This window comes from Cynocephalus volans, chromosome X, assembly GCF_027409185.1.
Source record: "Cynocephalus volans isolate mCynVol1 chromosome X, mCynVol1.pri, whole genome shotgun sequence".
NCBI classification, from domain to species: Eukaryota; Metazoa; Chordata; class Mammalia; order Dermoptera; family Cynocephalidae; genus Cynocephalus; species Cynocephalus volans.
In genome coordinates, this window is record NC_084478.1 from 180,553,208 (window position 1) to 180,566,195 (window position 12,988).

At 51.0% G+C, this 12,988-nt stretch overlaps 2 protein-coding genes across 2 annotated transcripts; both read left to right on the forward strand.

Moving 5' to 3' along the window:
• Positions 1 to 865: 865 nt before the first annotated feature.
• On the forward strand, positions 866 to 3,612 carry LOC134368675 (testis-specific Y-encoded protein 3-like; the record flags this gene model as incomplete). Its single annotated transcript, XM_063085090.1, has 7 exons — positions 866 to 1,132; positions 1,318 to 1,461; positions 1,966 to 2,121; positions 2,866 to 2,943; positions 3,073 to 3,184; positions 3,279 to 3,427; positions 3,532 to 3,612. Coding segments are annotated over exons 1-7 (987 nt in total), but the record flags the coding sequence as incomplete, so codon positions are not given.
• A 5,388-nt stretch (positions 3,613 to 9,000) lies between these two features.
• On the forward strand, positions 9,001 to 11,720 carry LOC134368676 (testis-specific Y-encoded protein 3-like; the record flags this gene model as incomplete). Its single annotated transcript, XM_063085091.1, has 7 exons — positions 9,001 to 9,240; positions 9,426 to 9,569; positions 10,074 to 10,229; positions 10,974 to 11,051; positions 11,181 to 11,292; positions 11,387 to 11,535; positions 11,640 to 11,720. Coding segments are annotated over exons 1-7 (960 nt in total), but the record flags the coding sequence as incomplete, so codon positions are not given.
• Positions 11,721 to 12,988: the final 1,268 nt, after the last annotated feature.

Here is a 12,988-nt window from a genome sequence, read left to right on the forward strand (position 1 = left end):
ATTTCCCACCCTCTTAACATTCACAGTGGGGGCCAAGTTTCTAATACATAAAACCTGGGGGACACAATTTAAGCTGCAATGAGTTTTGGGGGGGCATGATTCAATCCGCTCCACCTGGCGTCTTGGCTCAAGCTCTGCTCAGGTAGCCCCTGTCCGGTGATGGCAGATCCCCTGGACTGCTGACACCCTGCACGCTTGGCTTTCCACCTGCTGACAGGCTCCGTCTGGCTCGCAGAGAGGGTGAAGGATGCAGTCAGAAGGGGGACACTCGGGAACCAGCTAAAGTAGGGGCAAACCTCCTGTCTGCCAGCTGCCCACTTCCTACACCTGCACCCCAGCTGTCACTCTGCGGCACCTACACCTGCCCCTCAGCTGTCGCTCTGCAGGACCTACACCTGCACCCCACCCTCAGGCTGCCATCTGAGCCGAATGCTGGCGGATGAGGACGCACTGAGGAGGAGAGGGTCTGATACTTGCAGAGACAATCGTGCACTATGTCTGAGACCCCTAATTTTCCTAATCCTGAGGGAGACGATGCAGTAGTGCTCTTTGCCTCTAGACCCGATGAAATCCAGTGCAGCAACATATAGAGCAACACATGGGCCCGGCCCTCTGAGAACCTCACTCGGACTGTGCGCTGAAACTGAAACACCCAGTACTGTCCACTGCGCCCGCTTCGTGTCCTTAAGTACTTTATGTTGTCTGAATTCGGTGCCACACAAGACGCAGGCATGGACCTTGGAGTGGAACACTCATTGGACTTTGCAAAGGGCAAACCGGCTGTGTGTGCGCACTGCACCTGGCAAGTTGGAGGGCTTCCTGGAGACACGGGCCTGGGCTCGCAGGCAGGGCAGTTGTGCCTCAGATGTCTGCGTCCGGGAGGCGGGGCGTCATAGGTGACAGCCACTACCTCTTCATCCATTGGCCGTGGAGCAACAGTAGCGGTCTGGGCGTGGCTGGGCGCCTTGGCCCCATGACGACGGCAGAGCGCGCCAAGCCATGCGCATGCGCCCGATGCCGAGCCCGACCGCGAGGCTCCCGGAAGTTCCCAGAGCCGGAAGCTGCCTGCGGCTCGGCTTCTCTAGCTGCTGCTGGGGGTGTGCAGCTCAAGGCTTTCGGCCTTGCGTACCCGGCGCAGCTGAGCCTGCTGAGGACCAGGGCAGCATGGCGAGTGAGGCGGGCTCCCGGGAGGAAGGGTCTTCTGCCGAACCCTGGATGAAGGTAGGTGTGGGAAAGGGCCCTCGGGAGGGAGGGGCCGGTAGGCCTCTTGGGGAGCAGCGGCCAGAGGCCAGTAATGGCGTCGGGTGTGCGACCCAGGCAGAGTTGGGTGGGACGTCCGAGGAGGCCTCCTGGACCGGGGTTGAAGCTGTGCAGGAAAGCGAGGCCTTGGCAGAGAGGGAGGCGGCGGCGACCGGGCGGGAGGTGGCGCTAGTTTTGTTTGAGGCAGTGGAGGTGGTGGAGGTCGCGGTGGAGGAGGGAAGAGGAGAAATCGGAAGAGGCGTGTGAGGAAGGAAAAGTCGAGGACCAGGAGGATAAAGAGCTGGAAGACGTGGTGCTGTCCTTGTGGATGGAATGGCGGTGGCGGAGGTCGTTGAGTGGCAGGAGGAGCAGGAAGAGAAGGGGTGATCCGAAGAGGGAGAAGAGGAGAGAGAAGTCGAGGAGCAGGATGATGTGGTGCTTGTGTTGGTGGATGTTATTCAGGAGGTGGAGGCAGTGGAGCAGGACAAGGAGAAGGAGGAGCAGGAGCAGTGGAAGGGGGAGTGGGCGCAGCACGTGATGGACGGTGAGAGGGTGGTGTAGGAGCCTGACAGGGAAGAGGAGGAGGAGGAATTTGAGGAAAAAGTTCAGGAAGAAGACGTGGGGGAGGAAACTCTGATGCAACTTGTAGAGCCTGAGGAGAAGCTTGAATAGAAGACCCCGACACAGACTCTGTGGAGCCCCATGTTGTCCTTATCCCCTCTGTAGTCACTGGAGGCCCTTCAGTTAGAGATGGAGCCCGTGAACAACCAAGCCAGGACGGCCTTTGCTTGTTTGAGGCAGAACCTGGTGCAGAGACGTAGGACTCTTCTCGGTCACCGAAGGTCCATCATCCAGGGCATCCCTGGCTTCTGGGCCAAAGCCGTATCCTTTCGAATCTCGCTTTGTACTGACCGGTAGGAGCATGGGCAAGGGTAATAGCAATCGATCCATGGGACAGCTCAGCATGAGAATATACAGGCTTTTCTGGCCGGTTGCTCAGTTGTTTAGAGAATGGTACTGATAGCACCAAGGACCAGTGTTCCGTTCCTGTACTGGAAAACATCTGCTTGGGGGGTGTGGGGGAAGGTACAGACTGAGGGAAGACGGAGCTGCAGCCACACTCGTGCAAATACAAATACTTATGGCACAGAGACACTAACTGGGGCGGAGAATTAGAAGTCATTCTGGATCAGTGTCGTGAATAGCACAAAGGAGTTCTCATGTAGAAAAGGTGTTTGAAGGACAGGCTTTCCTGACAATAATGCTGTAGGAAAGTGTATGAATTCCCACCCTAGTCAGTCAGAGCTGATAAAGTGCATACTTAGATACAAGCAGATTCACTTTTGCCCCTAGTACATCAGGGACACATAGAGCTCAGCATCCCTCAGAAAGGAGCCCCTCCCTGTGTCAACGTGGACAGTCTCCCATTTAAGGCCACGCAAGGCACGCATTGCCTTGAGTGTGTCTCATGAAAGGCAGGGAGGGCACAGTGCATAAGGTGTGGGAGACACAATGTGTGAGGTGTGGGAGACCCCTGCGCAACACACTCTCCTAGCTGTTTATACATGCTCAGTTGCTTCTAGCGCCTACTTCCGTAGCATGGAAAGGCTCCTTGACCTGAGGCAGATTGTGAACCACCCCGAGATGTTGGCCATGATCAGCGATGAAGATGAAGACTTGCTTAGCTACGTGATCGACTTGGAGGTCAGAACTAGTGAGACTGAGGCTGGAAGGTTGAGCGGGGAAGGATAAGAGAAGCAATTCTTTCAGGCAAACAGAAAAGGGTAGGTGACCTGAAAAGAAATTTTAGCCTTCTCCACTTTGTCATGACAGGTGGAGGAAATCAGGCATCCCATTCACTGCTGCAAGATCATGATGTTCTTTCGGGACAACCCGTACTTCCGGAATAAAGTGATTATTAAGGAATATCTCATTAATGTCACCGGTAGGAGGTGGATCCCAGGATGGGTAGTGAAGGTGTTGGGTTTATCATCGTCAGCATGCTCCAACCCCTTCCTGTATACTTTTCTTCCCTGCAGGATATAGGGCATCTCATTCCACTCCAGTTCAGTGGTATCAGGATTATGAACATGAGGCTTATAGCCGCAGGCACCACAACAGCAGTGTTAACTTCTTCTTCAACTGGTTTTCTGACCACAACTTTGCAGGATCTAACAGGATCGCTGAGGTAGGGCCTCACTGCGAAAATTCAGAAATGACCAGGGAGGGTTCCCAGCCTTCTTGGGAATGGTGTCTGAACCCTGAGCGGTCCTGTCCTGGTTCCCCTAACAGATCATCTGTGAAGACCTATGGCTCAATCCCCTGCGGTACCACATGAGGATGCAGGTGCCTGGACAGGGAACCGAGAGGGCAGGTGAGCAGCTCGGGAAGTAGGGGCTGAAATGCATGTTTTGGGGTACCTGGACACTCATTTCACAAGTGTAGAAATTGAAAGACAGGGAATGACACAAACCAGGTCACCCAGGGCATCAAGATGAAACAGGAACATTGGAGAAACTGCACTGCAAAACAAGTTAGAGCTGGGGAAGCTTAAGCCCACTGCACTGTAGTCAGTGTCCGGAGTCGTTTGGACAGAAGCAAAGTTCAATCCTTTACTTCTCTGAACTTAATTCCATGACAGCCAACCCCACCCTCAGTCATTTCTCCACCCCCTTAAATTTTGGCTCATCAAATGTTCCTCCTTTCACCCTTTCCACAAAAGGCTATGAATATTTGTAGTCTCTCATTCCTTTCTCTCATCAATATTCCATTTTGGTAATCAGTGTCTTTTAATTTTCTTGTTTATCTCCTTAGCTTATTCTACTCATACAGAGAACACTGGCAGTGGGGCAGATGTGACGGAGAGCAATTGCTAACACATGGTAAGGGGAAATTGAAGAGGTCACAAACGGGGAAGGGCTAGTTTTTCCTGGGCAGGACCTTGCATAATTAAAGCAATTTTTAACATTTTTCAGAGAAAATGAGTTTTTATGTGTGTTTGTGTGTTTTAGAGTATTCCAAGTTTTTGAGTTGAATATCTCGGAGCATCAAACTTTACCTAAAAAAGCAGAATTTCTAAAATGTGACTTCAGATACAGTGTTCTCATGCTCAGGATTGAAAGAAAAGCAGATCCGGTGATGAAAAATGCAGACAGCAAGACACTTGGATAAAATCGGATTGGTGTGAAGGAGAAATAAACACCATCAAGCGTACGTGTCTCTGTGTATGTGCTTGTGTACTGGATTGGGGTGAGATTATACATAGGTCAAATCCATGTGGGATTTTTAATTCTTTGTCCAGGAACTGTCAGGCTGTGGAGGATCTGGGCTTATAAAGTTGTAGAGAGCAGATACACCAAGGTTTGGGATTCCGTCTGAGGACTTGTTTTTTTCCTTCCCCACAGAGCAAGGGGTGTGGAGAAAGAAGAAAGGAAAGAGAAACAGTTTAGTTTGACACTTCTTGTTTTTCCCAGGAATGGGAGGGTAGTTCAAAGAAAGGACCTAGTGATTACAGAAGTAAAATAATCAGGGTGAAATTTTCTTGCACAGGGTTCCTCCAAATATCCTCTTTTGTGCATATTGTCAGACACGTTAGGAGAATTCAAGGTGGAACTATTAAAGTTCGTTTCTCTTCTGAACCAAACGTCATCCTTAGGTAGATGAATGCACAGTGCTTTGCTGGGACAATCAACCTGTCAGGGCCAGGCTTCCCAGCAACATTTTAAGAAATAGGAATATAAGGTATATGAAGGGACTGTGGGAAAGGACACAAAGGGATGAGGGAAGGCAGTGAAGGTGTGGCTTTGTTTCTTGCAAAGGTGACTAAGTGAAAAGATAAACTTTTGGGAAAAAGCAGGTCTCCTCATAGTTGTATGTGAGTGCCGTTGTTTTTCCAGGTGACTGAGTTCGGGCAAAAAATATAAACAGAGCAGGGAGGTGGAGTGGTTGAATATACAACTGCCAGACTTTCACCCATGTGCTGTCTGTCCCTAGATGATCCTAGATGTAGACTTTATTCTTCATATTCCTATTTTCAGATGGTCTAAGCTTTTACGCAAGACCCTGTGTATTAGGTGAAGATCCCAAAATGTAAACGGACACGAGTGGGAACTCAAGAGACAAGGAAAAGGAGTTAGGAAACCAGTTCCCCAAGGCCCCAACTTCTTCTCTGTGGGTCCAGTCATCAGGTGGGGTATCAGGTATCATAGCAGAGGGGGCAATTGCAGCCCCAGGATCTGGGGCACGTTTACAGAGCAGGGCTTCAGTGGTGGGGTGGGCCCAAACCCTGTAATGACAGGGCCCTCCCCAGCTGTGGGCTCTTGGTCCCTCCTCCTCCAGCTCCGGGAAACAGCGCGAGGGGGGCGGGGGGAGACCGCTGGGATCTGGGTCTGAGGCTGCCCAACATATAATCAGGTTATGCTCCTGGGTAGGTCCTCTCCCCAAGTCCCAAATGTTCCACCTGAAAATTAAATCTCTGCAATGGGGGAGAGGGAGGTGGGGCCTAGAAAAGGGAAGGAGTCATGGGACAAGTCTGCCTGGGCGGGGACTCAGGAGGAGAATGCTCTAGGAGGTCATAGATAGATGGAGTTATGGGAGTAACATTTTGGGGACTCCACTGTGACCTGTCTGAAGCTGGGGAGCACAGGATGGGGTATAAAAGGCTGGTGTCCAGGGCCAGGGTTCCACAGAAGAGCTGGGGGGAGATGGGGATGGCACCACACCCCCTGCTCCTCCTCCTGTCCCTGTCCCCTCTTGGGAGTGAACGTTCACACAGAGAAGAAAACCAGCTCACTGCACAGACTGTGTCTTCAGTGGGAGGCCGGCGGGCACTGGGGAGAAAGCTGCTGATCCTGTGCCAGGTGGGCTCTGAGCTTCGGGGGCACTGCCCGGACTGGGAGCCCCACGTGACTCAAGGCCCTGTCTAGGCACAACTCAAGGGAGCTAGGTGGGCAGGCCACAGGCCCAGACTTGAAGACCTGTGCCCCTTAGGGCTGTGACTGACATAGAGCATTCAACGTGGGAGCCAATTTCTGATCAGATTCTGCTGTTGAGAGAGAGACAGAGAGGTGGCGAGTTCACAGAAAAAAATCAGGCAGACCTGGAGTTGGCAAGTGCATCACAAGCAATGAAGTTGTGGTGAAACCCAGAGTCGCAAAAACAGCATTTAAGTCCTCTAAGAAAAGTGCTAAAAGTCATCCCTGCAGAAGTGTCGTGGCTGTCCTGATGTGCTCAGAATGCTGAGGAAGGAAATCAAAGGTTGCCGAAACATCCACTTGCTGGTTCAGGGTTACAGGATTTAAACAACATGCTGGAGACTGACTGCATTGGATACATCACAAGGTAATATGGGGAATCTTAAACAAAATGCTGGAGCAAATTGGGATCCTAGAAAAATGCGACTGAGTAGAGGAAGCGCTTGCCTGGGCGCTTTCAAGGTAAGGAAGTGTTTGAGGTTACCTGAGAACCAACCCTAACCACAACCATGATATCCAGCCCTAAACCTCGAAGCGTAATCCTAACACTAACCCCTGCAATACTGGCCTCCCTGTCCCTGCAGTTCCCATCAACAGAACCCGCCCCCTGGGGTCTTGGGGTGGGGCTCGGGGCCACACAGCTCTGGAGCTGAAACCATTTCTCAAAACTCCTGTAACTTGCTTTCCAACCGGGAATCACAACCCTGTCTACATTGCCTATTTCCTTTCAGTAGACGAGAGTGGAAGCCAGACTGAGAAGGGGCCTGCACATGGATCTCAGGTAGCCCTGAACCCTATGATGACCACATAAGAATTTCAAATCAACTTGCCAGAATGAAAAAGAAGCATCCCCAGAGCGCCTGAAGTGCAGCCAGGGATGGCAGTCACAGGACCATGCCGGGTGTTGGGATTGAGGTGTCTGGGCACCCACATTCCCCTGCGTGGATCTTGTCACCACAATCTACCCATTGTCCAATCTGACCCTCAGCAATGTACCCATGGTGCCCGGAGGTGGGCAAGAACCATCACACATCTCAGAATTCACCCCCGTGTCCCCCAGCTGATGACTTGCAGAGAGCTGACACTGAGCACATCTGCCTGACCTTGTCCTAAACTCCATGTGTGTCAACCCACATAAACTCAGAAGCAGCCAGTGACATCGATAATACTGTGATAGATGGAAAAGAACAAGAGAGCAGAGTTTGATTGTGTGTATAATGAGAGATATACAGTGACAGATATAAGGTGAGATATTTATATAGTGAGTAATTTATATAGTGAGGGATATATAGTGAGAGATATATATAGTGAGAGAAATATATAGTGACATAGTTATAGTGAGATATTCATATGGTGAGCGATACATACAGTGAGATATATGTGCTGAGATATTTATATAGTAAGATATTCATATAATGAGAGAATTATCCAGTGAGAGACACATAGTGATATATATACATTTGTACATAAGCACACTATTATAAAAATCTCCATTTCTTGGCAAATTACCCAAGAACTCAGCCAATCTGTGGCAAAATTTAGTCACAGACCCTGGTGTATTAGCCCATGTTTGTGTTGCTATAACAGAAATACCTGAGACTGGGTAATTTATAAAGAACAGAGGTTTATTTGGCTCAGGATTCTGGTACAGCTGCATCTGGCGCGGGCCTCAGGCTGCTTCTACTCATGGCGGAAAGTGGCAGGCAGCCGGTGGGTCCAAGCAGGTCACATGGTGAGAAGCAAGAGAGAGAGAGACAGACAGACAGACTCTTTCTCTCTTCTTTTAAAGCCCTCAGAACCACACGCCTGACCACCATTATTAATCCATTCACTACTGCACGGTCCTACAATCCAATCACCTCTTCAAGGCTCCTCCTTTCAATTACCGTAATAGGATTTCCCACCCTCTTAACATTCACAGTGGGGGCCAAGTTTCTAATACATAAAACCTGGGGGACACAATTTAAGCTGCAATGAGTTTTGGGGGGGCATGATTCAATCCGCTCCACCTGGCGTCTTGGCTCAAGCTCTGCTCAGGTAGCCCCTGTCCGGTGATGGCAGATCCCCTGGACTGCTGACACCCTGCACGCTTGGCTTTCCACCTGCTGACAGGCTCCGTCTGGCTCGCAGAGAGGGTGAAGGATGCAGTCAGAAGGGGGACACTCGGGAACCAGCTAAAGTAGGGGCAAACCTCCTGTCTGCCAGCTGCCCACTTCCTACACCTGCACCCCAGCTGTCACTCTGCGGCACCTACACCTGCCCCTCAGCTGTCGCTCTGCAGGACCTACACCTGCACCCCACCCTCAGGCTGCCATCTGAGCCGAATGCTGGCGGATGAGGACGCACTGAGGAGGAGAGGGTCTGATACTTGCAGAGACAATCGTGCACTATGTCTGAGACCCCTAATTTTCCTAATCCTGAGGGAGACGATGCAGTAGTGCTCTTTGCCTCTAGACCCGATGAAATCCAGTGCAGCAACATATAGAGCAACACATGGGCCCGGCCCTCTGAGAACCTCACTCGGACTGTGCGCTGAAACTGAAACACCCAGTACTGTCCACTGCGCCCGCTTCGTGTCCTTAAGTACTTTATGTTGTCTGAATTCGGTGCCACACAAGACGCAGGCATGGACCTTGGAGTGGAACACTCATTGGACTTTGCAAAGGGCAAACCGGCTGTGTGTGCGCACTGCACCTGGCAAGTTGGAGGGCTTCCTGGAGACACGGGCCTGGGCTCGCAGGCAGGGCAGTTGTGCCTCAGATGTCTGCGTCCGGGAGGCGGGGCCGTCATGGGTGACAGCCACTACCTCTTCATCCATTGGCCGTGGAGCAACAGTAGCGGTCTGGGCGTGGCTGGGCGCCTTGGCCCCATGACGACGGCAGAGCGCGCCAAGCCATGCGCATGCGCCCGATGCCGAGCCCGACCGCGAGGCTCCCGGAAGTTCCCAGAGCCGGAAGCTGCCTGCGGCTCGGCTTCTCTAGCTGCTGCCTGGGGTGTGCAGCTCAAGGCTTTCGTCCTTGCGTACCCGGCGCAGCTGAGCCTGCTGAGGACCAGGGCAGCATGGCGAGTGAGGCGGGCTCCCGGGAGGAAGGGTCTTCTGCCGAACCCTGGATGAAGGTAGGTGTGGGAAAGGGCCCTCGGGAGGGAGGGGCCGGTAGGCCTCTTGGGGAGCAGCGGCCAGAGGCCAGTAATGGCGTCGGGTGTGCGACCCAGGCAGAGTTGGGTGGGACGTCCGAGGAGGCCTCCTGGACCGGGGTTGAAGCTGTGCAGGAAAGCGAGGCCTTGGCAGAGAGGGAGGCGGCGGCGACCGGGCGGGAGGTGGCGCTAGTTTTGTTTGAGGCAGTGGAGGTGGTGGAGGTCGCTGTGGAGGAGGGAAGAGGAGAAATCGGAAGAGGCGTGTGAGGAAGGAAAAGTCGAGGACCAGGAGGATAAAGAGCTGGAAGACGTGGTGCTGTCCTTGTGGATGGAATGGCGGTGGCGGAGGTCGTTGAGTGGCAGGAGGAGCAGGAAGAGAAGGGGTGATCCGAAGAGGGAGAAGAGGAGAGAGAAGTCGAGGAGCAGGATGATGTGGTGCTTGTGTTGGTGGATGTTATTCAGGAGGTGGAGGCAGTGGAGCAGGACGAGGAGAAGGAGGAGCAGGAGCAGTGGAAGGGGGAGTGGGCGCAGCACGTGATGGACGGTGAGAGGGTGGTGTAGGAGCCTGACAGGGAAGAGGAGGAGGAGGAATTTGAGGAAAAAGTTCAGGAAGAAGACGTGGGGGAGGAAACTCTGATGCAACTTGTAGAGCCTGAGGAGAAGCTTGAATAGAAGACCCCGACACAGACTCTGTGGAGCCCCATGTTGTCCTTATCCCCTCTGTAGTCACTGGAGGCCCTTCAGTTAGAGATGGAGCCCGTGAACAACCAAGCCAGGACGGCCTTTGCTTGTTTGAGGCAGAACCTGGTGCAGAGACGTAGGACTCTTCTCGGTCACCGAAGGTCCATCATCCAGGGCATCCCTGGCTTCTGGGCCAAAGCCGTATCCTTTCGAATCTCGCTTTGTACTGACCGGTAGGAGCATGGGCAAGGGTAATAGCAATCGATCCATGGGACAGCTCAGCATGAGAATATACAGGCTTTTCTGGCCGGTTGCTCAGTTGTTTAGAGAATGGTACTGATAGCACCAAGGACCAGTGTTCCGTTCCTGTACTGGAAAACATCTGCTTGGGGGGTGTGGGGGAAGGTACAGACTGAGGGAAGACGGAGCTGCAGCCACACTCGTGCAAATACAAATACTTATGGCACAGAGACACTAACTGGGGCGGAGAATTAGAAGTCATTCTGGATCAGTGTCGTGAATAGCACAAAGGAGTTCTCATGTAGAAAAGGTGTTTGAAGGACAGGCTTTCCTGACAATAATGCTGTAGGAAAGTGTATGAATTCCCACCCTAGTCAGTCAGAGCTGATAAAGTGCATACTTAGATACAAGCAGATTCACTTTTGCCCCTAGTACATCAGGGACACATAGAGCTCAGCATCCCTCAGAAAGGAGCCCCTCCCTGTGTCAACGTGGACAGTCTCCCATTTAAGGCCACGCAAGGCACGCATTGCCTTGAGTGTGTCTCATGAAAGGCAGGGAGGGCACAGTGCATAAGGTGTGGGAGACACAATGTGTGAGGTGTGGGAGACCCCTGCGCAACACACTCTCCTAGCTGTTTATACATGCTCAGTTGCTTCTAGCGCCTACTTCCGTAGCATGGAAAGGCTCCTTGACCTGAGGCAGATTGTGAACCACCCCGAGATGTTGGCCATGATCAGCGATGAAGATGAAGACTTGCTTAGCTACGTGATCGACTTGGAGGTCAGAACTAGTGAGACTGAGGCTGGAAGGTTGAGCGGGGAAGGATAAGAGAAGCAATTCTTTCAGGCAAACAGAAAAGGGTAGGTGACCTGAAAAGAAATTTTAGCCTTCTCCACTTTGTCATGACAGGTGGAGGAAATCAGGCATCCCATTCACTGCTGCAAGATCATGATGTTCTTTCGGGACAACCCGTACTTCCGGAATAAAGTGATTATTAAGGAATATCTCATTAATGTCACCGGTAGGAGGTGGATCCCAGGATGGGTAGTGAAGGTGTTGGGTTTATCATCGTCAGCATGCTCCAACCCCTTCCTGTATACTTTTCTTCCCTGCAGGATATAGGGCATCTCATTCCACTCCAGTTCAGTGGTATCAGGATTATGAACATGAGGCTTATAGCCGCAGGCACCACAACAGCAGTGTTAACTTCTTCTTCAACTGGTTTTCTGACCACAACTTTGCAGGATCTAACAGGATCGCTGAGGTAGGGCCTCACTGCGAAAATTCAGAAATGACCAGGGAGGGTTCCCAGCCTTCTTGGGAATGGTGTCTGAACCCTGAGCGGTCCTGTCCTGGTTCCCCTAACAGATCATCTGTGAAGACCTATGGCTCAATCCCCTGCGGTACCACATGAGGATGCAGGTGCCTGGACAGGGAACCGAGAGGGCAGGTGAGCAGCTCGGGAAGTAGGGGCTGAAATGCATGTTTTGGGGTACCTGGACACTCATTTCACAAGTGTAGAAATTGAAAGACAGGGAATGACACAAACCAGGTCACCCAGGGCATCAAGATGAAACAGGAACATTGGAGAAACTGCACTGCAAAACAAGTTAGAGCTGGGGAAGCTTAAGCCCACTGCACTGTAGTCAGTGTCCGGAGTCGTTTGGACAGAAGCAAAGTTCAATCCTTTACTTCTCTGAACTTAATTCCATGACAGCCAACCCCACCCTCAGTCATTTCTCCACCCCCTTAAATTTTGGCTCATCAAATGTTCCTCCTTTCACCCTTTCCACAAAAGGCTATGAATATTTGTAGTCTCTCATTCCTTTCTCTCATCAATATTCCATTTTGGTAATCAGTGTCTTTTAATTTTCTTGTTTATCTCCTTAGCTTATTCTACTCATACAGAGAACACTGGCAGTGGGGCAGATGTGACGGAGAGCAATTGCTAACACATGGTAAGGGGAAATTGAAGAGGTCACAAACGAGGAAGGGCTAGTTTTTCCTGGGCAGGACCTTGCATAATTAAAGCAATTTTTAACATTTTTCAGAGAAAATGAGTTTTTATGTGTGTTTGTGTGTTTTAGAGTATTCCAAGTTTTTGAGTTGAATATCTCGGAGCATCAAACTTTACCTAAAAAAGCAGAACTTCTAAAATGTGACTTCAGATACAGTGTTCTCATGCTCAGGATTGAAAGAAAAGCAGATCCGGTGATGAAAAATGCAGACAGCAAGACACTTGGATAAAATCGGATTGGTGTGAAGGAGAAATAAACACCATCAAGCGTACGTGTCTCTGTGTATGTGCTTGTGTACTGGATTGGGGTGAGATTATACATAGGTCAAATCCATGTGGGATTTTTAATTCTTTGTCCAGGAACTGTCAGGCTGTGGAGGATCTGGGCTTATAAAGTTGTAGAGAGCAGATACACCAAGGTTTGGGATTCCGTCTGAGGACTTGTTTTTTTCCTTCCCCACAGAGCAAGGGGTGTGGAGAAAGAAGAAAGGAAAGAGAAACAGTTTAGTTTGACACTTCTTGTTTTTCCCAGGAATGGGAGGGTAGTTCAAAGAAAGGACCTAGTGATTACAGAAGTAAAATAATCAGGGTGAAATTTTCTTGCACAGGGTTCCTCCAAATATCCTCTTTTGTGCATATTGTCAGACACGTTAGGAGAATTCAAGGTGGAACTATTAAAGTTCGTTTCTCTTCTGAACCA